Source organism: Pipra filicauda, unplaced genomic scaffold (assembly GCF_003945595.2).
Source record: "Pipra filicauda isolate LSUMZ 115617 unplaced genomic scaffold, ASM394559v2 scaffold100_size2392355_pilon, whole genome shotgun sequence".
NCBI classification, from domain to species: Eukaryota; Metazoa; Chordata; class Aves; order Passeriformes; family Pipridae; genus Pipra; species Pipra filicauda.
The window spans coordinates 1,654,820-1,679,544 of NW_024103441.1; the positions used below are offsets into that span (position 1 = coordinate 1,654,820).

General features: G+C 47.4%; 2 protein-coding genes and 1 long non-coding RNA gene across 8 annotated transcripts in view; 1 reads left to right on the top strand and 2 right to left on the bottom strand.

Moving 5' to 3' along the window:
- Positions 1-6,652, bottom strand: part of MAPKAP1 (MAPK associated protein 1) — an 88,539-nt gene extending 81,887 nt beyond the window's left edge. For 2 of the 3 annotated variants that reach the window (XM_039383645.1, XM_027741341.2), the window contains exon 1: positions 6,614-6,652. The gene's annotated coding sequence lies outside the window, so the exon portion shown is untranslated. Of the gene's footprint in view, positions 1-6,354; positions 6,462-6,613 lie in introns of those variants that run through there. The other variant, XM_027741342.2, reaches the window with a different exon arrangement.
- A 1,540-nt stretch (positions 6,653-8,192) lies between these two features.
- On the bottom strand, positions 8,193-8,663 carry LOC113998569. Its single transcript, XR_003544500.2, has 2 exons — positions 8,430-8,663; positions 8,193-8,293 (listed from the first exon to the last, which is right to left on the bottom strand). It is a non-coding gene; the product is annotated as an uncharacterized LOC113998569 (long non-coding RNA).
- Positions 8,664-9,079: 416 nt separating this feature from the next.
- The window catches only part of PBX3 (PBX homeobox 3), a 104,910-nt gene continuing 89,264 nt past the window's right edge, over positions 9,080-24,725 (top strand). The window contains exons 1-3 of one of the 4 annotated variants that reach the window (XM_027741306.2): positions 9,095-9,110; positions 9,573-10,161; positions 11,004-11,077. In XM_027741306.2, coding sequence (XP_027597107.1) covers positions 9,965-10,161; positions 11,004-11,077 — 271 coding nt within the window. In that variant the 5' untranslated portion in view covers positions 9,095-9,110; positions 9,573-9,964. Of the gene's footprint in view, positions 10,162-11,003; positions 11,078-24,725 lie in introns of all 4 variants that reach the window. The other 3 variants (XM_027741302.2, XM_039383810.1, XM_027741307.2) reach the window with 3 other exon arrangements.

Sequence of the window (24,725 nt, forward strand, 5' to 3'; positions counted from 1 at the left end):
ATGAATGTGCCTTCTCACCTTCTCCCGGTCCCATTGCTGTGTTCCTGCTGTGCCCCAAGGCCCCTGGGGAGCACAGCCCCCCATCAGTCTTCTGCAGTTACAGAACATCCCCAAAGATGTCAAATTGCACCATCAAGAGGCTGAACGACTCGCCAGGATTCACAGGAACTTTGCAGCAGAATCAGACAGCTGCATCTCAGTCTACTATTTTTATCGGCAGTATTCCTCTTCCAGGACCCCACGGCTATATTTATGGCAGCGACAGACTCTCCCAGCGAGGCAAGCAGGGCTTTATGCAGATCAGCCTCATTCATAACCCGGCACACAATGAGGAATTCAGAGCGCGCTAACAAACGATCCCGCTCTCAGGAGGTGACACAAAGGTCTTGAAAAAGGATCTGCAGCTATACAGATTGTACCTTAAACACACAGCTGAATTTGGGGAGGCAACTTCATCATCACAACATGTTAACTGTTCTTGTGACCCTCCCGCTTGCTTGATGCACTGTGTTTATTAAAATATTGTCTCGCTTTCCACTTTCCCCACCCAAAACCCCACCCGAAGTATTCATATCTGCATGTTAACCTACTCAGGTGACAAGGAGATACCAAGGCAAGTGTGAGATAAGGGGAAAGGACAAGTTAAACCCATACCTCACGACTGCCATCCTTCCCATCCAGCACAGACGGCAGCAGGCACAGCGGGGACCCCGCTCCGTGCTGGACCCACCGACTGGGGGGACTGTGACCAGGTGTCAGCCCCTGCCCACTGCTGTTCTCAGAGCAACCCACTGACCTTGAGCATGAAAAATGCTGAGTGCAGCTTACCTTACCTTTGGGAAAACAGTTATTTTAGAACGAATTTTCTGGCTTGTTTCAAACACACATGGTTGAATTTGATAAAACCCCTCCCTCTCGCCGCCCAGCACGAGGGTCTCGTCACTGCCCCCACACCTGCACAGGTGCCCCCAGGCTGTGTGTCACCTCCAAACCTGCCAGCACTGGGGCAGGACCCCACCCCTGCCACCCACTGCTCCCGGCCCTGCTCCCACCCGCAGGCTCCTGACAGGTTTTCCAGTAGAACTATGGATTTTGCTTGGCAAAGTGACATTAGTGAAAACAGGCACTCCCGCACCCGTGAGGAGTTCACAGACTCCAGGGTAGAAACCGAACGCCGTGTGCTGCCACCGGGGCTTCTTCACCTGAAGGACACTGATCCTACAGTGCCCAGGCAGCACCGCCTTTCCATGGCATCCACCACTGCTCAGAGTACAGGAAATATTTTCCTCACACAAAGTGTTGGTATTTTTGCCTTTCATGCTTTAAAATATATCACACAGAGCACAAACGAAATTTGCTCACAGACCTCTAAACAAGATGTAAGAAACAATAAAATCAGAGAAAACTGCAAAGCAACTAAAAATGTTCTGCTGCAGGAAAGAGCTACAACTTTGAAATTCCACCAATTTCAATGGAATAAGAATCCTTCAGTTCAAATGGCTAAAAGCAGCTCTAAATTCTTCACAAAACTCTCAAGCCAATTCCTGCAAGACATTTTCCTCTCTAAATTATAAAATAAGAAGTGAGAAGTAGGAAAAAAATTTCCTCTCTCCTATTCTGCAAAGCTGTAGCTTCCTTTTTTTTTTTAGAAGAAAATATGTTTTAATTCACTACCCTCCTTGAAGAAGTAATAAACAATTCAAGGTAAACAAAAATATTCCAAAGACACAACTTGTGGAAGGTATGACCTGGATCCAAAATAATTACCAACAAACTCCAAACAGGAGGCTGGAAGAATTATATACCATTACAGGTCATCTTATCACTCAAGGGCTTCCATAGTCACTGGACTCAAACACCTCTGACTGGAGCTCTTTAAAGTGATCTTAAAAACTAATGAAAAAGATGAGCAGATTAGAAGTAAAAATTGATTTCCCCCCCAACGTCATATGAGCAGGAACAGGATGGCGCAAACATACTTCAAAATTTATGATTCAGGTTATATGAAATAATTTCCCAGTGAACTTCTGTCTGCAATTGCAAAAGAAATGGTTCTGGTTATCTGCATTTGCAGCAGCACAAATAATCAACCCCTCAAACGCAGACAGACCCTGGGCATGCAGGATAAAGGAAAGTGAACTCCAATATATGAACATTCAAGTCTATGTTTCAGCAAAAGCTCAAGTGCATTTAAGAGTGAATACTTATCTGGAGAAGCTGTCACTCACACTCTGGGTCCTATCATTAGAAAGGAAATAATCATTTACAGTCATTTAAAGAGGCTCTCTCACAAGGGAGACTGGAATTGGGAAGTTATGATGAGCAAACACTACATTACACACAACTTCCAACAAATTATTTGTTCATTTCCAGACCTGTAAATCAATCTGGCATTAGCTCTGTATTTCTGAACTGCTTGGAATTTGGCTATATTTTTGTTGTCATATTAATCAGGATGCAAATTACACCAATTCCGATATTTTAATTATTCAGCTTTAGAGGAGGGAGAAAATACTGGGGTATGTATGGAAAGTGTTCGCTCTCCTCTTTCCTGATCTTGTCAAATCTTCATTCAATTGCGGACAAGTTGATTCTCCACTAACCTGAGCTATCTTGCATCAAGATTTTAAGCAAATAAATAAGTATAAAAAATGCAGAGATTATAAATTAGGGCAGACAAATCTGTATCTAGACTCGTGCCTGCAAAGAGCATTCTATCAATATAGTGAAATGCTAATCTCCTAATTAACAACCTAATTAGGTAATTATGGCTTTGCAGAGGGATGCCTAAATGAAATATGACAACATGGTCACCTCTTTATATGGCACCTGTGGGCCTTTTCAGCTGTCACTGCCGAGAGTGCAATATCAATTTGAACAGATGACAAAGTGTTGTCATTTTTCATTCGGATATTGTGCTGAATGCTGGGAGCGAGGCCGTTCGGAGATGCAGCATCTTGCCTGGGCTTTGCCTCATCTAAATATGTGCAAACACTTTGCTTAATTTCTAATGCCTTGATTATGCTTGGTTTTTCATGCTGGCTGCAGGCATTCCCTGACACACACCACAGCTGCAGGGTCACACTGGGGTGACCCACCACCCCCGAGCCCCCATGACCCAATTTCACAGCATGTGTACAGGAGAATTTACTATCCAGAAAAAATATCTGAGTATTTGAGTTAATTTTTGAGGCTTAACTGTTCTGACTTTAAAGTAACAAACACAGAATACCTTTTAAATAACACATTACCACTTCCCTTTACTCTTATTCCTGATGAAGGCTCTTTTCCAGGAATGGGGAACAGCAGTCCCTGTCCAGGAGCGGGTGAAGCTGACAGGACTTTTTCATGGAAAGTTGGGAAGGAACATGTTCAACAACTGCACTTTTACGAGGAACATGAGCTGTCACTCATATGCCTAAAATGCTTTAAAAACAATTTGCTGAGCTTGAACATTTATTCCTAAAGGACATCAACCTGTTGGAGCGAGTCTGGAAGAAGCCACCAAGACCATTAGAGGGATGGAGCACCTCTCCTATGGGAAGAGGCTGAGAGAACTGAGATTATTTAGCATGAAGAAGAGGAGGCCCAGGGGTGATCTAACTGTGTCCTTCCAGTCCCTGAAGGAAGACAGAGAGGGGCTATTTACAAGGGCCTGCAGTAATATAACAAGGAGCAATGCCCTCATGGAGGGCATGGTTAGATTTTAGGAAGGAATTCTTCCCTGCAAGGGTGGGGAGGCCCTGGCACAGGTTGCCCAGAGAAGCTGTGGCTGCCCCCTCCCTGGAAGAGTCCAAGGCCTGGTTGGATGGGGCTTGGAGAATCCTGGGATAGTGGAAGGTGTCCCTGCCCATGGCACAGGGTAGAACGAGATGGGCTTTAAGGTTCCTTCCAACCCAAACCATTCTGGGATTCTGTGATAAATAAAATTCTGTGATAAATAAATCCTTCTCACAGACAGAAGGATGAAAGCACAGGCTGGAACTGCTCAAAGATTAGACTAGAGCTTCTGTTTTGTCACTTCTCAGTGGGGTATTCCACAGCCTAAAAAACCTAAGAAATATAAACACCTGTGCAAGCTTCAATCTTAAAAAACCCAACAAAGCAGAAAGCTTCACCTTTTTACTGTCTGTATTGAGAGCTGCTGCACTGGTTGGGTTTTACGCACAGAGGGGTCTCCAGGCTCATGGAGGTCGCCTTGGCTGGACCTGGGACACAGCCTGGGACATGCTGTAGGTCCAGCCAGCCCACAGATCCTCAGCACAGCCTGTGCACAGCTCTGCACTGGCACCACAGAGGGGCTCGCTGGGCCCCGACACTGCTGGGCACTTGGGTTCACCCGGGGTTTGGGCACTAAACAGCAGCACCTGTCAAAACAAACACTATTGGGTTTGCATTTTCTTCTGTTTGTTGCCATTGTACTTCTGAGTGCATGAAAACATTTTTATTCCATTAAAATGACACTTATTTTTTTAGAATATAACAGGGTGCGAGCTGCTTCTGACTTCAAAAATGCTCATGGACCTACTTAAAAATGCCTGAGACCTCCAGCCCCTTTGGGACTCTATGTCAAATGGAACCAGACAGTTTCACATTTCTCCAGCAAAACATGAATCTGCCGTTCCTCTGGCTTTTAATTTTGGATCTGTCTCCTTCAACAGCACACAAAACATATTCAAGGAGCTTTGTTTTGCTTTTAGAATAAGGGGTTTAGATACAACAAGGCAGGGATTGCCCTTGTGCTGCCTTGGATAAGAAACTGAGCTGACAGACAGTGAACAGCCAGGCACCACAGTTATATGGAGCTCCTCAGCTCACACACACACACAATTAATATTAAAACACAGCTTGGGGTCTGTGTCAGAGGCACTAACAGAAAAGCCCTCGAGAACTGCTGCTACCACAGCTGAGGCAGCAGTTCCCTGCACGGCACGTCCCGGGTGTGGGGCACACCAACAGCCCTGTGAGAGCTCTGCTCCCACACCCCTGCACCCCACAGCTCAAACCTGCCCCTCCCAGCACCTGAAAGGCAAGAACTGAAGAGAGCCTGAGCTCTCCCCGCCTTCCTCAGCAAGTGCCATTTGCCCTTAGACATCAGAAGGAATTGTGGACATCAGGAGGAATTTCTTCCTGGAAAGGGTGGTCAGGCATTGGAAGGGGCTGCCCAGGGAGGTGGTGGAGTCCCCATCCCTGGAAGTGTCCAAGGAATGACTGGACGTGGCACTCAGTGCTCTGGGCTGGGTGACAAGGAGGGGATGGGTCAAAGATTGGACCTGATGGTCTTGGAGGGCTTTCCCAACCTCAATGACTCTGTGATCTCCAAAAAGAGCTGCCACATGGGAGATGGGCTGGTCCTACCCAGGGCTGTGACTCGTATCCTGTTCATTTGATGTCCCATTTGTTGCTATAACTGACCTTTCCATACGAGTGTCTACTTTTCATGCTCACAACTTCAGAAGCAAAATTCTTGCTACAGAATGTGTAAGGCAGATCCCTGTGCCAGGCTGCTTCACCTGCTGAGGCTTTTGCTGATCCAACAAGAAATGCACACAAGATCGCAGCTGTTACTTGTTATTTTAACATTTGTTATTTGTTATTTTAACACTTGCTACTTGTTGCAACTGGGTGAAACAGTTTAACCAACAAACAGATGAGGAAAGAGTGTAATAACAGAGACCTGAAACATGACTGAGACAGAAACGTACTAAATTGGTTCTAATTCCCTGCTTCAGTTATTTCAGTACAAGTCTATATGTAGACGCTGATCTCAATTTATTTTTAATCTAACCCAAAAAAGTGTCCGTGAATGGAGCTGTTCTGAATTTGGAAACGTAACTGAGAGAGTCTAATTCCCAGCCTTGCATCTACTTGATAATCCCCCTGACACCTAAAATTGTGTAGAACCCAGTCAGGAAATCCAAGCTTGGCTCTGGCATCTCCATTTAGGCAATCACCAAACTTCCACTAGCACTGAAATCGACTCATTGCCGTGTCTCCCGGACACCTTTCCTGCTCCATTACATTGTTCCTGCGGTGCAGACGCCAGGACTGATGGCACTCGCCAACAGGTGAAGAAATGAGAGCCCCGTCCAGCAACACATTTGGGTGCGATCGTGCCAAAAGTGCCCTTCTGGGAACACCTGGGCAGGCAGAGCCCTCCCCTGCGGGCTGCAGGAGCAGCCAGGAGAAGGGACAGGGTGCGTGTGACAGGGGCACGGGGGGTGTGAGGGGTGATTCCCACGAAGTGAGGGCACCGGGCTGAGACCCTGCGGGCCCCCGGAGCTCCCAGCGCAGCGCGGGGGTCCCCGCCCGGCCCGCGCCCGCTCTGCCGCTCCAGCCGCTCGTCCCACTCACCTGCTCCCGGCTGCCCTCGCTGTCGGACGCTCGTCTGACCCGCTCCTCCGTTCGCCCCTCGCCCGGCTCCTCCCGGCCCGGACCCCGCGGGGCGGCCCCGAGCCATGTCCCGGGCGGGCTGACACCCCCCGGGGCCGGGCACCGCACCGGGCGGGGGTCCCGCGGCGGGCCCGGGCAGCACCACCGGGGGTCACGGCGCGGAGCAGCCCGCGGGGCCGCGGGGAGCGGCAGCCCCGGCCCCCCCCCACCCCGCACTTACCGGCGTCGCCGCCGCCGCTCCGGGGCCGGGCCGGGGCCGCGCAGCCGCTTCCGGGTCCGGGCCGGCGGGACGGGCGCGGGGCCGCGCGCGACCCGGAAGCGCCGCGGCTGCGGAAGTGACGGCGCGGAACGGGCGGGGCGGCGGCGCCGGGAGCGGCACCGGGAGCGTCACAGTCACACACGGCGGCGGGCACGGGCTCCGGCCCACACGGCCACCGAGGCCCTGAAACACCGGCTTGGTACCGGCGACACCCGCAGCGGCTGCAGCGCTCCCCGGAGCCGCACACGGGAGGCTTTTCCGATGGGGATCGCGCCGATCTTAATTCCGATTTCTTGCTTGAAACACTGTGAGGCTTGTGTTTGTTTGATGGTTTTAAAACAAACCTGCCGGGTAGCACTCGATGTACAAACGCAAACGGGAGGAACCTGAAACAGAGGTAACAGCTGCACAGGGCAGTGACTGACCGTGGGTTATCCCGGAGCTCGGGTAGCCCTGGGCTGACCCTACACGGCTGCCTGGGCGAGCAGCTGAGCCCGGCCACCCTCAGGGGCCCCCACCTCACACCCCGGTCCCCCAGAGCCGTGCATGTTCCCTGGTGCTCCCAGGGTTCCTTTTCCTGTCGGTGCCTGTTCCTGGCCCGGTGGCCGTGTGTCCCTGTCACCTTTCCAGGCTTGCTGGTGCAGGCTCCACAATCTCCCGTGGAAGTAATGAGACTGCTGGTTAATTCCAGAGGAAAGCCTGATCTGGCAGTCTCAGCAGCTGCACACATCGAAAAACAGCCTTTGAGAAGGACAGGGAACAGCACAGCACAAGTGTCACCTAGGGCACCTGAGCAGAAGTCCTTGTGAAGAGCAGGTGACATTGTCTGGCAGCAGTGGGGGAGTAAGGGCAGGCACTGGAGCTGCCCCAGCACAGGGCAGGTCCCAGGGAGCCCCTGGCTGCAGCTGGCAGGGCCCAGAGCTCTGGGATGACTGGACTCAGCCTCACAAAACAGTACTAAAATTCACGCAGCACAACAGCTTTGTGTGGACGTGGTGGGACTGAGCAGGTCCCTGTGGGGTGGGTTGAGCCCAGGGCTGGCCAGGCAGCACCATCCTGTTTGGCTCAGATGCCAGTGGAACTGTCCTTTCCATCTGTGAGACTTTGCACTCGGTCCAAATGCAAACAGATCTGTGAAATATTTGCAATAATACCAATAATAAAATGCCTTTGGAGTAGCAGTGGTAGTAAAGTTGGATGACCCTGAGAATTCATTGGCTCAGACTGGACAATGGTGGGATAATCAAAATGGAAGGCAATTGGAATGTGGATGAACTTGTTAATTGCTAGGAGGAACAGTGAGAGCACAGACTTGTTGACCAGGAGCCATCCCCATTCCCGGTGAGATGGATAAAGGGTTCCAGATCACACAATGGCATCCAGGGCCCGAGTGAAGGTGTGGGGATGTCAGCTGGGATTGAGAGGAGCTGGGAGCTCTGCTTGAGCAACACCGAGCTGGAGGCATCAGCAGACACCCAGGAAGGCCAGACAGGGATGAGGTTTGGACATGGCTCCACTGAAACCATCCGCCACAGATAGAGCGAGTTAAGGATCATTTTAATTGCTACTGTGGCTCTTTATCACAGCTACACGTGGTTTCCCTTCCTTGAGAGGTCTCTGTAGTAACAGCTGTGTTACACACTGTCCAAAGTGTGAAAAAAATGGGTCAGAATTAAAGGAACTGGGTACTTGCATGAGGGGTGTCCCACGAGAGGACAATTTGGGTGGGGTGGCAATGATCTGCAGATAACCCTTCAGAGAATGAAGTGTTAATTACCCTTGGTGCCTGTGCTTTTTTCTGCTCCCATTTCGGGGGTCTGTGCAGATTTGCAAAAAAGTAATTTGAAATTAGCCCCGGCAACGCACGGCCCGAGCTGCTCCGCGGGGCTGCGCTCGGGGCACGGGCAGGCCTGGCACAGCAGCTGCCTCCATCCTGCGCCCGGGCTCCACCGCACGGCCGAAGCTCCGGGGCCGGGCAGCGGCGGGGGAACCGAGCGGAACGGAACCGAACGAGGCCGGGCCGGGCCGGGCCCAGCGCTCCCAGAGGGGCCGCGCGGCCCCGGCCCGGCGTCACCACGGCAACGGGGGCGGGCCCGGGCCGCGAGCCCCGCCCCGTGACCGTTCGAACAGACCAATCACAAGTTCCTCCGCTGCGGGCGGGGCCTACCCGGGGGCGGGCGGGCGCGGCACCGCCCCGCGCACGCCCATTGGCCGGCGTCCCACCAGCGCCCGCCCTCGCGCGCGGCGGTTGGCCAGCGCTGACGTCGCTCCCACGCGAGGCCCCGCCCCCCCCCGCGCCGCGGGAGCGCGGGCGCCACCGGGCCCGGCGGGAGGAGCGCGGGCGGAGCGGGGCGGGCGGGGCCCGGGCGGGGCGGGGCGGCGGGGCCGGCGGGGCGGGGCCCGCGCTCCGCTCCCTCTCGCGCGCCGCTCGGCTCCTTCACAGGGTGACACGTCTGCGGTGAGTGAGTGGCGTTGGCAGCCTGTCAATCCCTCACCGGAGCGGCCATCAAACAACATAAAACACGCGCGGGCACCGGGCGCGGGGCTCATAAATTCCGGCGGGCCGATATTTTTGCACATTGCTTTGCAGAGAGTGTGTAATTAATTTTTTTACAGTTCTTTCCCCGTTATTTCCGCTCTTTTCTTTGCACAAGTTCAAACTTTTGATTGCTGCTGTCTCACCCCCGTGCACAGACTTGGGATCGTTTGTTATTTGGGGGGGAGGGCGATTAATTTTTTTTTCCCCTCTTTGATTGTGTTTTCTTGGCTTTTTTTTATGTTGCAATTTGGGGGTGGGGGTGTTCGCTGGTTTGTTGTGGGTTTTGCTGTTTGCACCCTCTCAACTGAAGGATTTGAAAGCGAGTTTTTTTGATTTTGTATTTAATTTTTTTTTTTTTAATTTTGCCTTTTTTCAAAGAAGATTTTTGGACAAGTGGGGAAAGACATAAAAAGCGACAATAAAAATAAAAAGGGGAAAAAAAAAAAGCTTTGGAGGAAGATTGTACCAGGAAAACCTCACAGAAACCTGCTCAGCTCATTTATCCGAGGCACCAATATGATGATGATGAAAGAAGATTGTAACTAAAGAAGAGAGTGATTTACTGCCCTGGGAAGGAGAAGAGAGTGGAATAAACAGCTGAGATCCGGTCAAAACACAAATACTACATTTTTTTTTTTATTGTTTTGTTTGGTTTTTTTTTTCTCCCCCTTGTTTTTGTGGTGTGTGTGCAGAGCGCGGTCGGGAGCGCGGCACTGGGACTGAGCGGGGCAGGCGCTGCCGTGACCGCCCGGAGCGCGGCCCGGCCCGGAGCCATGGACGATCAGTCCAGGATGCTGCAGACTCTGGCCGGCGTGAACCTGGCCGGGCACTCGGTGCAGGGGGGCATGGCCCTGCCGCCTCCCCACGGACACGAAGGGGCCGACGGCGACGGCAGGAAGCAGGACATCGGCGACATCCTCCATCAGATCATGACCATCACTGACCAAAGCCTGGATGAGGCACAAGCAAAGTTGGTTTCGTCTAATTAAACCTTGTCCTTTTTTTTAATTATTATCATTATTATTATTATTTTTTAGTTTTATTTTTGGTGTGTGTGTGTGGTTTTTGTTTCTCTTCTTCCTGCTCCTCTGCGGAGACCCGGAGTCTCACAATTAAGAGCAACTTCTTGGGGCCGTAGGAGGAATTACCAGCAGCCAAGGCAGACCCAAAGTTGCTATTTAATGATTTCTTTCCTTAAAAAAAATTAGATATAATAAATGGAGAAGTATGCGATGGTTCTGCCGTTGCTGTGGTGCGCGGGAGGCAGTGGCTGATCCCTGCCCGTTCCCGCTGGACACTGTCCGGTGGACACCGGCCTCTGCGCCGCCGTCTGTCCGTCTGTCTGTCCGGCCGGCCATCCCTAAAAGTACAACTTTGTCCCTTTCTTTCTTTCTTTCTTGTCTCAAAGTGGCGGCAGATGAATTATAAACCTGACTAGATACTGCTGCAGGAGAGGGGTGTGTGTGTGTGAATAAAACCCAAACCAAACCCTGGCTGTATTAAATCACAATAAATACAAAAACAATGTTAACTCTGCACCATCCCCTCCCCCCCATCCTCCTTAATAAATCAGTTCTAATATCGCAGGACGGGGACAAGGTGTGGGGGGTGATTTATCCCCGCGGTTAGGGCGGCGTTTGCACCAAGATAATTCGGTTTAAAAGTGAAGCGGGGTGAGGGAGGGTCCGGCCGCCCCTCGCTGCCCGCGGCCCCGGGACCCCCGGCCGGGGCGCGCGGCCCCAGCGCGGGGCTCGGGAAGGCGCCATGTTGCCGGAGCCCGGCGTTAACCGCTTGTCCTGTGCTCTCTTCAAGGAAACACGCCCTGAACTGCCACAGGATGAAACCCGCCCTGTTCAGCGTCCTCTGCGAGATCAAGGAGAAAACAGGTACGGGCCGCCCGCGCCGCCGCCGCCGCAGCCATCTTAGCGCTGCCGCCTTCCGCCGCCGCCGGGCAGCGCCGCGGCCGCGCTGCCCTCACGGCGCTGCCGGGGGCGGGGGCCGGGCCGGGCCGGGCGCGGGGAGCCCCGCGGGGCCGGGGACCCGCCGGCCGGGCCGCTCCGGGGCGGCGGCAGCGCCGTGAAATGGCGCGGGGGTCCCCCCTCGCCACCCCCGCGGCCCCGGGGCGCCCGCGCTGCCTTTTGAGCGCCAGACAGCGTGTGAAAGAGTTGTGAGGGCGGTGTGACCGCGGGCTGCAGCCCCGGGGCCGGCAGCCTTGTGAGGGCGGGGGGCCGAGCCGACCCCGCGGCGGCCCCGACCCCGCTCTGTGCCCGGCGCGGCTCCGGTGCCTCCCGGGCGCCGGGCTTTTAAACGCCGAAATTCTCAAAAATCGTCTCAAAAGTACAAAAAGAATTTTTTTCTTCTACATTAACGCGACACGAATAAACCCCGTGTTTTTCTTAGAGGCATTTTAGGGGATTTTTTTGCAATTTTTTCACATCGCTGAATTTATAGAGAATTATTTTTTTTAAGAAGAAAATTTGCAAAGTATACTGCTTTGTATTATGAAAATAAGGGAATTTTATGATAATAAGAATAATGAGAATAATCACATTTGAGAATAATAAGAACATTTAACAATAAGAAAAACATTCATTATGATCTGGATTTAAAAATAAATAGCCATTTATTCACATATAGCTAAAGCCATTGCCTAGCTTTTTAGCACTATGTGATCCTCAATCACATTCTGCTTAATTCCACACTGAAAATATAAAACTGGATGAAAACAACCCAATGTGAAATCATTGCAAATCTGAGCTGTGGAGCCCGGAGCGTGCGGTTCTCTGTGAATTATGTTGCTTTATGTCCAAAGGTTTCTTTGCTACCGGGGATCCACTTCAGTTCCTGCTGACAGCTAAGCACTAGGGTATTGACTGTGTTGTGAATATTAAGATTGATTCTGCTTTATGTTGCATTATATTACCCAGGATAAGGGGAATGATCCCTCTCCTGCCCTCCCTCCCCACCTACCTATGTTCCGCCTTGATCAGCTCATAAGCCCTTTCCATCCTGCTTTGGCTTGTGTTTGCTTCCTGCCTTTCCCTAAACTTTTTTGCCCATCCCGCTCCGGAGCCAGAAAGCAGCCTGCCCTCGGTGTTCAGACATTTGCAGGAGGCAGATTTCAATTAAGGAGACAGGCGTAGGTCCCGCGGTCACTTTATTTGCAGAGGGCTTAGCCTCGGTGTTTTGAAAGGCAAGTGTAGTCAGCCACATGTCAGAGGTGAGCTTCGAGGAAAGCCCGAGTCCTTTCAGCAGCGGGATTACTGGCACAGGGTGCTTGTGAGGCCGCCGCGGTCTCGCAGGCGAGAGGGAACCTGACAAGAGACTTTCTGATCTGAAACCTTTCGGGGTGTTTCAGTGATAACTTCTGAGTTGAGATCCTGCCTTTATACTGCAAGAAGTCGAGCCAAGTTTGCGAGTTATCTCTTTTGTGAAATCGCTGGGAACCAACAAAGAGTGAAGGCGTCTGCCTGCCCAAAGGCGCGCTCCTGCCAGGCCGGCAGCGCGGGAGGGACAGGATTAATGCCCCGGGTGATTGATGGAGATGGATCCACACCCCCACCAAAAACTGTTCCCGGAGGGGGACCTTCACTCAGGGTCTCACAGTTGAGGTGAAACGTCTGTGCAGGCTTTATTTAGCGTGCTAAAGCAAAGAAAATGTGAAAATAAATTGTAGCCTGTTTTCTTTCTGGAAGCTGTTTTCGTAGGGAATGGCTTAAGCAATTCTGAACTGGAAGGACGAGGAAGGGTCTGAGATGCAGTTAAAGCAGAGGTGTCCCCCTCCCACTGGGGCTCCTCATTGTCTTGTGGTCCGAGTGCTTAAACCTGCCTCCAGTGGGGTCATGTGCCGGTGTTTAATTCTTCCAGAATTGATCAGAAGCAAAGTTTACCTGGGTGTGGGAATTGCCACGATGGCTTTATTGCTGCCTTCTTCCGAGAGGTGAGGAGAGAGGCTGGAGCCTAGCAGAAAGTGGAGTTGCAGTCATGTCTGCTCAGAAATAAGTCATGCAATATTTAAGTAATTTTTGTATTGAATTATGTATCTATTTACACATTAGTACTTTTCAGTGCAGTCAGTGAGGACTTTGTGCGACCGGCCAGGAGAGAGCGCGAGGAGGAATCCTCAGTTTAGGTGGAGCCACTCTGTCACTTCCCCGCAAGGGTTAATGGTTGCATCTCATTTCTGAAAGCCTCACACAGGGTCAGGAGCTGAAGATTTTTATTTTTTCTCCCTGTGAGGTATTTGCCATGTACAAAGCAAATCACTGAGTTACTGAATTTAGCCTGACATTTCTTTTTCAACATTTTTAACATTTTCAAAAATGCTGCATAATACATTTAAGCGCTTTACAGCTATTAATAGTGGTGTGCATTCTGAGAGGCAACCACAAGGTAGCATGGTGTTCGTAAAGAAACTGCCACCCCTGGCTTTAATTAGTTCAAAGAAAAACGATGCCAAAGTTCTCCCGAAGCCCCTGCAATAAAATAGGAAGATAAGCAAGTGAGCGTCTGGTGGCTCCGCTCTGCTGTTTTACCCCTTCTCTGAGGTGTCACTGGAGCGGGGAAGTTGCCCGTGCAGCGCACGCTCACATCTGTTGCATACCTGTGTCACAGTCCATCCCCTCACTTCCTGCCAGGAGGAATCAAAAACTGATTTGCACCTTTGGTTTTTTTTAATAGCTCTTCTTTACTGACTAAAATGCCTTCAGATTGGTGATTTGATTAAGCTTCCATTAGGACCTTGCTCTACCTGTGGTCCTGGTTATTCTCATGAAGAAAGAAGTGAAAATATATTAATTCTGGTAGTCTTAAAATGTCCTAGGGAATTGCAATTATTTCCCAATGGAACGACATAGTATTAGGTCCTGGATTGTGTTGATAGATGATTTGGGTTTTTGTCTTTAGAAATCACTTGTACAGATAGGATCACACATTTATAAAAACGTCTGAATCCGTGTGCGTATCTGCGTACAAATATACAGTTATTTATTTATTTCCCTAAGTCCAGCAGCAACAATGATAGCTGCCAACCAACCCCGAATTTACTGTCACCACCACCCCTAAATAGCATTCATTTCCTAGTAAAGCCTAATGGCATACATGATGGTTTGCCAGATTTGTGGCCTTTGTGAGGCTTATAAGCAGGACTGACTTGGGAAGATCATAAAACTTAATGAACTTCTCGACTGCAGGAGGTGTCCGCAGGGGAAGCAAAAGGCCTGCTCGGCTGCTCGGGCTGCTGCAACTATTTTTTATGTCTAAAGAGAGAGGAGGAAAATGTTCATTAAGAATGTTCTCCCCTTACTCAAAATTTTGTTTCAAAGAATGAAAAAAAAAAAAGCTCTGAAAACCAGACAACTTGTGCCGTTAACCACGGGGTTAATTCCTTGCTGTTCCTGTGTAAGCTAAAACCTTTATTTTTATTGCTACAACTGTAAATAGCTGTGCACTGCCGTCCCAGTGATTAAAGGGCTGCATCGGGCCCTGCCTGGCTGCAAAGCTCCTTATTGATGACATGGCCCAACTCCTCAGGAACGCCCCTTGTCAATATGCTGCAGAGTCTGTAACCCGCGGCGAGGGGACTCCTTGGAGCAGCACTGGCTTTGCCTTGGCTCTGGCAGAGCTGGAAAATGTTAACCCCTGTCGGCACCGCGGGGATGTAAAAATCCAGTCACAGCACTCTGCCCTTGCACTGCACAAATTTCAACTTCTCAGTGTTTGTAAACTATCATTTAGTGACAACAACTCGCAATAATACACGATAACCCACAGTCCTGGCAATCCTGCTGGAACACAAGGGGATTCAGATGGAACAATGAAATGGCACTGATAGCATACATATATATGTGTGTGCGTGTGTGTGTGTTGGCTATTTTCTAAATATCAGCTGTGATGTTATTGTTACTTCCTTTAGCTGCTTAAAATATTTATGTGCAGTCCTGACGTTTTTTTCGAGCTGCTAAATACATATTCTGCTGTGCCCTGACTACCTGAGGAAGTCAGCGCCGTGTGTTTATGTGCGTCCAGCTCAGCTTAAATTATTTAGCTTTTGTTTCCCTGCTCATGCTACAGTACCAAGGTTTGTCACCGACCCAGTGGTTGTACTTTTGAATGTTTTTTTTTTTAATTGCCAGCAGATGTATTACAAATGATGCCGTGCAGCAGAACGTTTGGTTGTTTGCACTGTCCTTATGGCAATGACATTGCTTTTCTTCATAAATGTCTTACGAGGAAAAAATAAATTGAATAAAGTGTCTTGACTGTCTTTTGGTCATCTGTTTCCGACACATTAATTATCAGCAGCCTAGTTCTGTGGTGGATTTCTACCAGGGCACTTCTCTGGTTGAGAAAATGGGGATTTGGTGATTATGGGCATTAGAGAAATTCGTGATATTTAGTCCTACAGAACCTGTGACTGTATTTACCTTCAGTGCTTCGCTGGTGCTCCTTGATGCATTTAAAAATCCATCTTTACCTGAAGTACTGGGATCAGTGGTTCCTGAGAATTTTTTTTGCCCTCTGTAGAGGATAAATTTGGCCCTACCTGTCAATACTAATTTAACCAGAAGCAGTGATTTATTTTATTTTATAACTATCTTTCATGTCCTTCCAATTTACCTTTGAATTCGACATTTGCTTGCTTATCTGAAAATATCAAATTATAGGAGTTACCGTGTGGTGTATTTTAGGATGCTTGCTGTAAGTTAAGGAATTTTTGCATTCAGAGATAAATTATTATCATGGCATGTAGGGAATGCAAAACAGTCTTTTTTTTTTTTTTTTTACAGGATTTAACACATTTATCAAGGTCTGTTCCTGCAGCTTTCAATAGAAAAGTTGTATGATACGGATATTATGCTGTCTTTTTTCAATTTAAACATTGATTTGTGTGAAACATTAATATAATGATATTTGCAGTCTACCGTAGACAAATATAAGCAGAATTAGACATTCTAAATTGTTACAAATGTAACGCAATATTTAAATCCGGGTGAAGGCTGTATTAATGATTACGGAGCGGAGCGCACAGCAGTCCGGTTTGGATCTGCCCTCGGATTTTAGGCTGGTTTTCAATTCCTTGCACATCGTGCACATGATGGTTCGATGAATATTTTTATGAACAGCAGGAATGAATGTGAATCCGTGCGCGAGCGAGCCCAAACCAGCGGAGCCCCGAGCGGAGTTGCGGTCCCGGCGTGGCAGTGGAATTAGCTGGAGCTGTCGGAGGGCCGGGATTGACACCCTGAGAAGAATGCTTTGTTTGTTTGCTCAGCAGTCATGTTTAATGCTCTTCGCTTATCAAGGTGATCAGCATGGTTCAGATAACACATGCCTGACACCGCCTGCCTTTTCTCACCAGCGTGTTGACCTTTTGTCACGTTTGCTTTTCTCTGGTAGGCAATGCCTGGCTTTAAGTGTGAATGGAGTAAATAATTCACATCAATATTTAATATAAATTATTAAAGTTTCTGTCAGCTCTTACAGTTCATGGTTTTATAGAGTTGGAGTAGTTCATCAGCCAAACAGATGAATTGTGCAGCCCAGCTGGACATTAGAGCTCCTCCATAGTGCTGCCGGGACCGGGGGAGGAAGCGGGGATTTAAATAGGAAAGGTAATGCAGCCTGGTCCTTGAACACTATATATTTTTCAGGAGTGCACATTCTTCAGGAAGGCTCAAAGTACCAGATAAATATCCAGCGTAATTTATTTTGTTATTCCTATACTTTTTTCCCCCCTTCATGGTGCAAACAGAAATGCAGAAAATCCCACTGACTCTGGCTTTTCTTCTACTCTTTGTTACTGGCCTTCCCTTGGTGCTCCAGCCCCTTCCTGGGCTTAGGCTGGGAGTATGAGGGTTGAGGGGTAGGGTTTGGGTGTTGTTTTTTTTTTTCCTGGATGTTCTTTTTCTCTTTTTAAAGACTGATGTGGAGCACTAAGGTAATGAAGTTTCAGAGGTTTTTAGACCTTGTTTATAAATTATAATTTGTATTTTGCAAAGTGACCTGTGATTGAATGTAGAATCTGAAAATATTTTTTAGAGGGGAAAAGCTCTGATCTCTGATTGTAGCATCTCAGACGTGTTTATTGCGTCAGGAATCGGATAAAAATAGCATGTTTTGCATAAAAGCATATAGTAAAAGTCATTATGCATGTACTTTAATTTTATACTCTCTTAGGTGTTTCAGTTCTTTTGTTCATGATCAGTTCAATGTGTGTTGCACAGTCATATGGATTGTAACAATGTGAATCACTGAATATCCCGCATCCTACGAATCCATCACCTGGAAGGGGGGTGCGTTTGTATCATGTGTTTACAGGTCAAACCCTTTTGCTATACTTCAGTAATGCATCAACATTTTAAGCCAGTCTCTCATTCCTCATTGTCCAGCAGGTGGCTTTGTCATAGATTATTTAATTTTTAATCATTTATTGTAAGCAGAAAATGGAATTTAATAATAATATCCTGACAGCATTTTTTAAAAGAACAACAGTTTTCCTGTGTGTCTGTGGTGTACGACGGGGTCAATGGAAGCATCTAGAGAGCTTCAAGTACACAATCTAAATTAAGATTCTAAACAGGCATTACAGATGCTGGTAACTTTGGCAATTATCATTTTGTTTGGTGAACAGTAGTAAAACAGTGTGCGGTAAAAGTGTTTAGAGAGAGAGGATAAATAAATTGAACAGTTTTGCAATGCAAAGTGGTTTGTGGTGTTTTTGAGGATTTCTTGGCTCTTGCTTAACTGCTATTGTGAAGCCTGGAGCAGATTTTCCCATTGCTAATGCCCTAGAAGTATTAATTCACTTTGATATGCTAATTAGAGGGCATTATGCAAGAAATGAGATTAAGTGGCAGCATGAAGCCATTTGCCTGTCAGTAAATTGAGAGCTTTAGCATCAGGAGGAGCTTTGTTTTTTCTGAGTTTCTCTTGGTTTTGCATATAAATAAAATTGATTGAAAGGTCTAGAGAAGCTTCTAGAACATTGGTGGTTCTTTTTCTCCTTCTATGATTATTTAAACTTCATGTTAAAGCCTTTCTCTGAATATTAATTGATCTAATGGGAGATACTGAACATGAAGAATTTCATTGTATTCTCAGTTACTGTATCTTAACAAAAGGAAAGTATTAGAATTCTTTGTGTCATCTGATTTTTGTGGGATTATTTTAGATATATCTTACAGCTTTGTATTCTAACCTCTCTGCCTGCTCACAGCTCCCGTGCTGAGAACTGTACCTGTGTGGAGGTAGTTGTGCCAGTTCGGCAGGTTTTGGGATTGGGATAACGAGGGCCCGACCAGCTGAAGGCAAATGGAAGGCTTGGATTCCTGGCCAATAGGGCTGTGACCATTTGTCACCCCCACTCACCCACAGCGTTTCTGATGCAAATCACACGTGTATTTTCCTTCCTTTAGGAAGGAAGGGGTTGTAATATTGACCATAGATTTTATTCAACTGCCAGAAATTGTGTTAAAGTAACATTAAGGGATTGACTTACAGCCATAAGAGCGAGGAAATTTGGAGTTAATAGTTAAACTCTGCCCTTAACTCAACTCATTGAACCTATTTATTAGAGCATATATGATACATAAGATCACTGTGCTGAGACCTCTGCAGTAGCAGGACACTCCAGGATGGCTCAAGGATGAGAGGTTCTGATCTAGTTCAAATTTTCCTCTGTTTTTTTGGGTTTTTTTTTCGTGTGTGTTGTTTTCATTCAGCCTCAGAATTGCTTTACTACAGTTTTGTGATTAGTTTTCTTTTTACAGTCCTGTTTAAAAAAAAATCAGAGAAATAATTCTGGAATTTGAACATAATTTTATCAAAAAATAAACCCAGAGCAAACCCAACCCAAGCCTCTCTAGTCCTCTTTGCCTGAGCGTGGCAGAACGTTGGCTGTTTGAGTGCCCATCTCCTGCACAGATCGTTGTCGCAAAGTCAATCAGGGGAGCAGTGCTGGAGTGACAGTGCTTGTTATGAGCCCCAATAGTTATTTTAAAGAAAGGAAAAAGGATAAAGAAATGCCCGAGAGCTGCGTGCGGGGGCTGTTCATGCTGGATGCACATGCTCTCCCTGATCCTGGCAGCTGAAGTCTATCACTGTTGGGAAATTTTTAACATGAACCACATGAGACACAAACCACGGCGGTTTCCCCGCAGCCACAGGGGTTTTCACGTCAGCGCAGGACAACTGGCACGTGCGCTGCGGGTCCCTGCCCGCCGTCCCTGCCCTCGGCGCCCGCCCGCCCCCGACAAAGGGACCGTGGTGTGGTTTTCATGGGAAGCGTGATGGCCCTGGTCGCCCGCAGCTCCCCAGAGCTCGGCCCAAAGAATCCCATCAGGAATTTATAACCCAAAACTTTAGTTGTCATAGTGAACCTTTTTGATACTGGGAGGAACAAAACATCACCCGACACTGTGAAGTCAGTTCTCACAGGCAGCAAAAGGAAGTGTTGCTGGGCTCCAGCTGCTCATTTGGGGCTTCAGATTGTTGAACAAAAGACCTAAGTAATGAAAATGTTCTGAGGCCAACCTTAACTTTCCCAGTACCAGTAGATCCTGATGGCGTTGTTTCGGCAGGAGGCGGTGCTGGAGAGGAAATCCTGGCATTGCTGCTTTGAGTACTGGTGCTGCTGTTGATTTGGGTAGAAACTTTCCTTGCACTTTAGTGAGCAGGGATGTGGTGACCTTGGAGCAGACCCGGAGCTCGGCCATCACCTCATGGATGCAAATGCAAGAGCTCACTTGTCCTGTCTTTAAAATGGGAATATTATCCATCAGATTTTTTAGTGAAGGTTGTGTTGAGTTGGTGCTGTGTGTTAAAAAGAAATATTTTTATCAAGTATTGGGTCTAATTAAAATTGTTACAGAAGAGGTAATCTATCAACACTTCGTTCCAGTCGTGGTGAGCCGCAGCCATCTTGCCTCCTGGAGATGAAGAGATTAGGCATTCTTTAGACTTCTCCTTTTCTTGGCTTTAATCAGGAATGTTTGTTTTTTTAATCCATGGTTAGACCTCTGGCAAAAGAGTATTGGGGTTTCCTGCCTTGGTGGTTGGTTTGCTCAGTACAGCAGGGGACCGTTTGCTCCCGTCGCTGGGGATCGGCGCTTCCCTTGCGTGGTGGCTGTTTGAGGCAGGATGGCACACTCAAAAGGCTGTTTCAAACACACTTTCATATATTTGTTGATTAAAGAAGGAAGTGTGCTTTTACTGAGGTTTGTAATTACAGAACACCCAAATGTTTGCTTATTTTCTTTCATGTGAGATCCTGGGAGCATGATTGACTGTCACTAGTAAGAACAAGTTACAGTAGATTGTGCAATGATTCTTATTTGACTTCAAGGATGTATTTATTACCATTTTTGAACAAATTATACTAACATGAAAAGTTGTGGAAATGATTGTGCACTAGATAAGGTGATACATTACAGGAGTGGTTGGGTTTATGGAGCTTTATGCTGAGGTTTTCTCAGAAATTATAGCACAGTCCTGTCACTATAAAACCTGGAGATACACTTGGTAATAACATGCAGTGGAGGGATTTTTAGGATTTCACTTGTTATTCAAATAGAGTGGAAAGTATCAGTTTTTCTACCTCGTATTTCTTTCCTTTGTTGCACTGGGTGAAGAGGGGAAAGCAAGCCCATGGACGGCAGAGTGGGCACTGGGGTGTGGGCACCGCAGCCCTGCTGGGTCCTGCCGGCGCCACCGGCTCCGGTGCCGTGGGGCTGGGGAAGGTTTTGACACTGTTGGCAGCTCCCTGGGCACCCAGCACCGACACAGGATGCTGCAGGAGATTTGCCCTCCATAGGCAGCTGAGGATTTTTTTTGTGAATTATTTCTTACTTCCCCTCCACTTGTTAGGGCAGTGACGTGATATCGATATGGAGCTTGGGAACTTATTGACTTGTTGGTTCTTGACCTTTTGACTGTGACCAAGTATAGAAATTGAATGTCTGAAAATTAAATGATAGACTCTCTATACATAAATTCTTGGATGTCAGTGTATTACATGAACTAATTTCGGTTTACCTAAATTTATGGTATTTTGTGTTCAATAAAGGAAATATTTCTTCCTTTCAATATACCCAGAGTCTAATAATATTGTAGTTGCTAGCACTAAACAAATCCATTTCCTTTTACTGACTGATTATCATAACAGCTGCTGTTTAATCACCGAGATTGTTATGTAACTTTTACATCTCTAATATTTTGGAGAGGAGCAAGCGGCATCGTCTTGCAGCGTAAGGGTCTGATGTCATCGGTGCTGAACCGCACGACTGCGTTCTGTGGGACTCCAGACTCGAGTTCTTATTTAGTTTAGTCATATTTAATGGGCTGGGAACACTTGCTGAGCAAACTGCCTGCTGGAAAGGAGACCCAAAATAACACACGGTTCGCGTCCTGTTTTCTGTGAAACAAGAACCGGGCATTTGTTTTTCCGCCCTAGAACTGCTGGAAGTGCCGTGCACCGGCCGCTCGTGTCCGATGGAATCAGCTCAGTGCTCCGCACGTGCAGGGAGGGCGAGCGGCGCTCCGGCTTTGTGGCCGAGAGCGACTCGGGCCTCCAAACCGGGGTGACAGGGCTGGGAATATTGTTCTCTCCGAGTGCCGCAATAAGGCTGTGGTCAGCACTAATGTAAATATTTGTACAACAACCATGTTCTACAGCCTCCGATTTAATGGTAAAAATCTGCCCTGAACGCCTGGGTAAATATATGCTGAGAACAGACGCCCATTCACTGGAGAAACAATTGACTTTAGGTTCTTTGTTGTTAAAGTGGCCCCCAGTGATCGGCTGCGAGCAGCAGATACGGCGGCGCGGGCGCCGGCGGGCCGGCGGCTCCGGGCAGTGCCCGGGCGGGGAGCGCGCAGCGCCCGCTCCGCTCCGGCACGGGAAGGGAACTTGTCAATGGAAGAAAAAGAACTGTAATCGCACATTTACATATGCTCCTAATTGTTGATTTGGGGATTTTCTATGAATATGGCTTCACAAAACAGATGCTGTTTAAGAAAAGGGGGAACATAATTTTGTGGGCAATGAATTAAGTGTTTTTGTGGCCCTCTCATCCGTAGCTAGGAGCAGTTTGTGGACCGCGTCTGTGAACGCCGCTCATAATTGTTTTTCACACATAAGTTATGCAAATGAGCTTTTATGGCAACTGGCATAACAATTAGCATCCTCCAGCAATATTTTAGCAGGTTAATTGCAAAATTTCTAAATTGTACATCTGACTTGTTAATTAGGCATGACAGAGGTGGTAAAATAGTTATCTTCAGGCAGTGGCAGCCAGGAGCTGCTTGAAATGCAAAGAGCAAGGATTGATTGGATTTGAGGGTTACAATTGTGGGAGCACTGCTGTTGTCAAGTGCCGCTGAGCAGCTCTGCTCCATCGGCTGCCTCAGAGCAAGAACCACGTTGGTGCTGAGAGGATCCTGCCAGTTACAAATCTGCTTTATTTAACTCTGAAACTCTCCAAATCCCGGCTGCAGGAAGCGCCCAGCTCCTGCCTGTTCCTCCGTCTCAGGCCCACGGCAAGGGGAAATCATGGACCTGAAGTTGTAATTTTGATTTTATTTACAAATAGGCCTGAAAGTTCAGCTGCTGGCACAGATCAGCAAACACACTTGTTTTTCAGGTAAAAATGTTGTTGCCCATCCCTACCATGTGCTGAGAATTCTGCCTTTACTTCCCTTAAATTGCAACCTTTGCTGCCCAGTGTTTTCAGATGGTGTTGGTTGCATTTTGTAAGCTTTACTTCCTCAGCTTATTTCTCTTAGATCCTTGCTCCCGTATATCTTTGTGTGTCTTATAATATTAATCATATTAAAATACAAAACCCCATGCTATTTGCAATAATCCTTTTTTAGGCTCTCAGAGGTATGTCTGGATGATTTAAACAAGATTGGAACACGCAAGTCTTCATCCTGGGAACGTGTTCCAAACATCCCCTAACGCTGCCTGGAGCAGATAAGGGTGTGCTCAGCAGAGGTGCAGCCTCTTGAGTCACATCAGCTCAATTGGCCAGTGCAGGATTCTTCTAAATACAGTTTACTGTCTTCGACTTCCGATTTTGATGTAATATGCAGATTTGTGGGCTAGTTTAATATTTAATAAGTTAAAAGGTGATAACAAACAGAAAAAAAAAAAAAGCCACTGAACAAGTACCTCTGGGAGCCAGAGCAGTTGTTGGCGCGCTGTGAGCTGTGTGTGGCTGTGCCATTTGTCTGGGCTTTGCTGGGGGACCTTATTTTGTGACTTAAATAAAGTCAATCACATTTGAGTACCGATATAGTACCTGTAAGCAAAAAGAGAATCAGCTCAAGCACATGTGGAATTTCATGTCCTCTGTTTTCTCTATATGCATTCTCTTGATTTAGCCACATGGTTTTTAAAATTGGGATGTTATATTTTCATTTAAAAAGTAAATGTTCCTGCATGCATAACTGTTCTAATATTTTACATTTTCTTGTGACATGTGTATATGGAGTAAGTGCCATTTATGATATGTTGTCATCAATAATTTTGTCACAGAGAATAAAAGCCTTTAAACTCATCCACCCACTGGAACGTTTTATCATATTTATTTTAAGAGATATGAAATTAGCAGAACAATTGAGCTCTTTGTATATGGGAGATGCAAATGTAACTGAATATTTACCTTTAATGAAGGGCAGCATAAATATCTCAGTATCAATAAATTATATGCAGTAGCAGAATATTCCATAGACATCTAATAAATAGTTCCTTTTTTCTCCTGGATTCCCGAACTGCATTGTCTTTTAGGATAGTCGAATTTACAGTACACAGTGAAATTAAATGTTGGTTAACTTTTGGAAATGATCCGTCATAATTGGAAAATACTGGGATTTGACTAGATGCGAACCATGCTTCCAAATCATCGCATTCCCTGATTAAATGCTCACTTTACACAGTTTAAGGAAGAGTTTACTACAGTGGTGCCTCAGTAGATAATATTTGGAACGGAGCAACCATTTTAATGAGGTTCATCGAGAGATTTCAGCAGGGAATATTTCAGGTGTGTTATGGCTTTTGTCTTGTCACGACGCTCGTCTCGGTACCGTCAGAGGAGTTCCAGAGCAGCTCTCTCCTCGTTTGAGACAATAAGGAATTCCACAGTACGTGTGAGCAGGGAAAGGCAGGACCTGCTGCACTGTGCTCCGTGTTTGAGTGAGCCAGTGAGTAAATACACCCCACGGTTTAAATGTACATCACATTTTAACTGTCCTAATATTGATCATCCTATGGAGGAAGGCTATGGAAGCCCACTGGTTATTAGTGTAAAGAGGGTCAGAGGCAGAGCCGGGCACAAAGCAAGTGCTCTCATGGTAATGATGCTGCTATTTATAGATCCCCATTTCATTAGTTGCAGAGTTTCAGGGAAGAGATTTTCTCTAGGGGAAATGGATACTTGAAGTTCATTTTCTTCCTGATGCACATTAAGGCAGAAACGTGAACAACCTTCAGGATAGGACGCAGGGATATAAGATCTTGTTTGACCATTTTCCCTG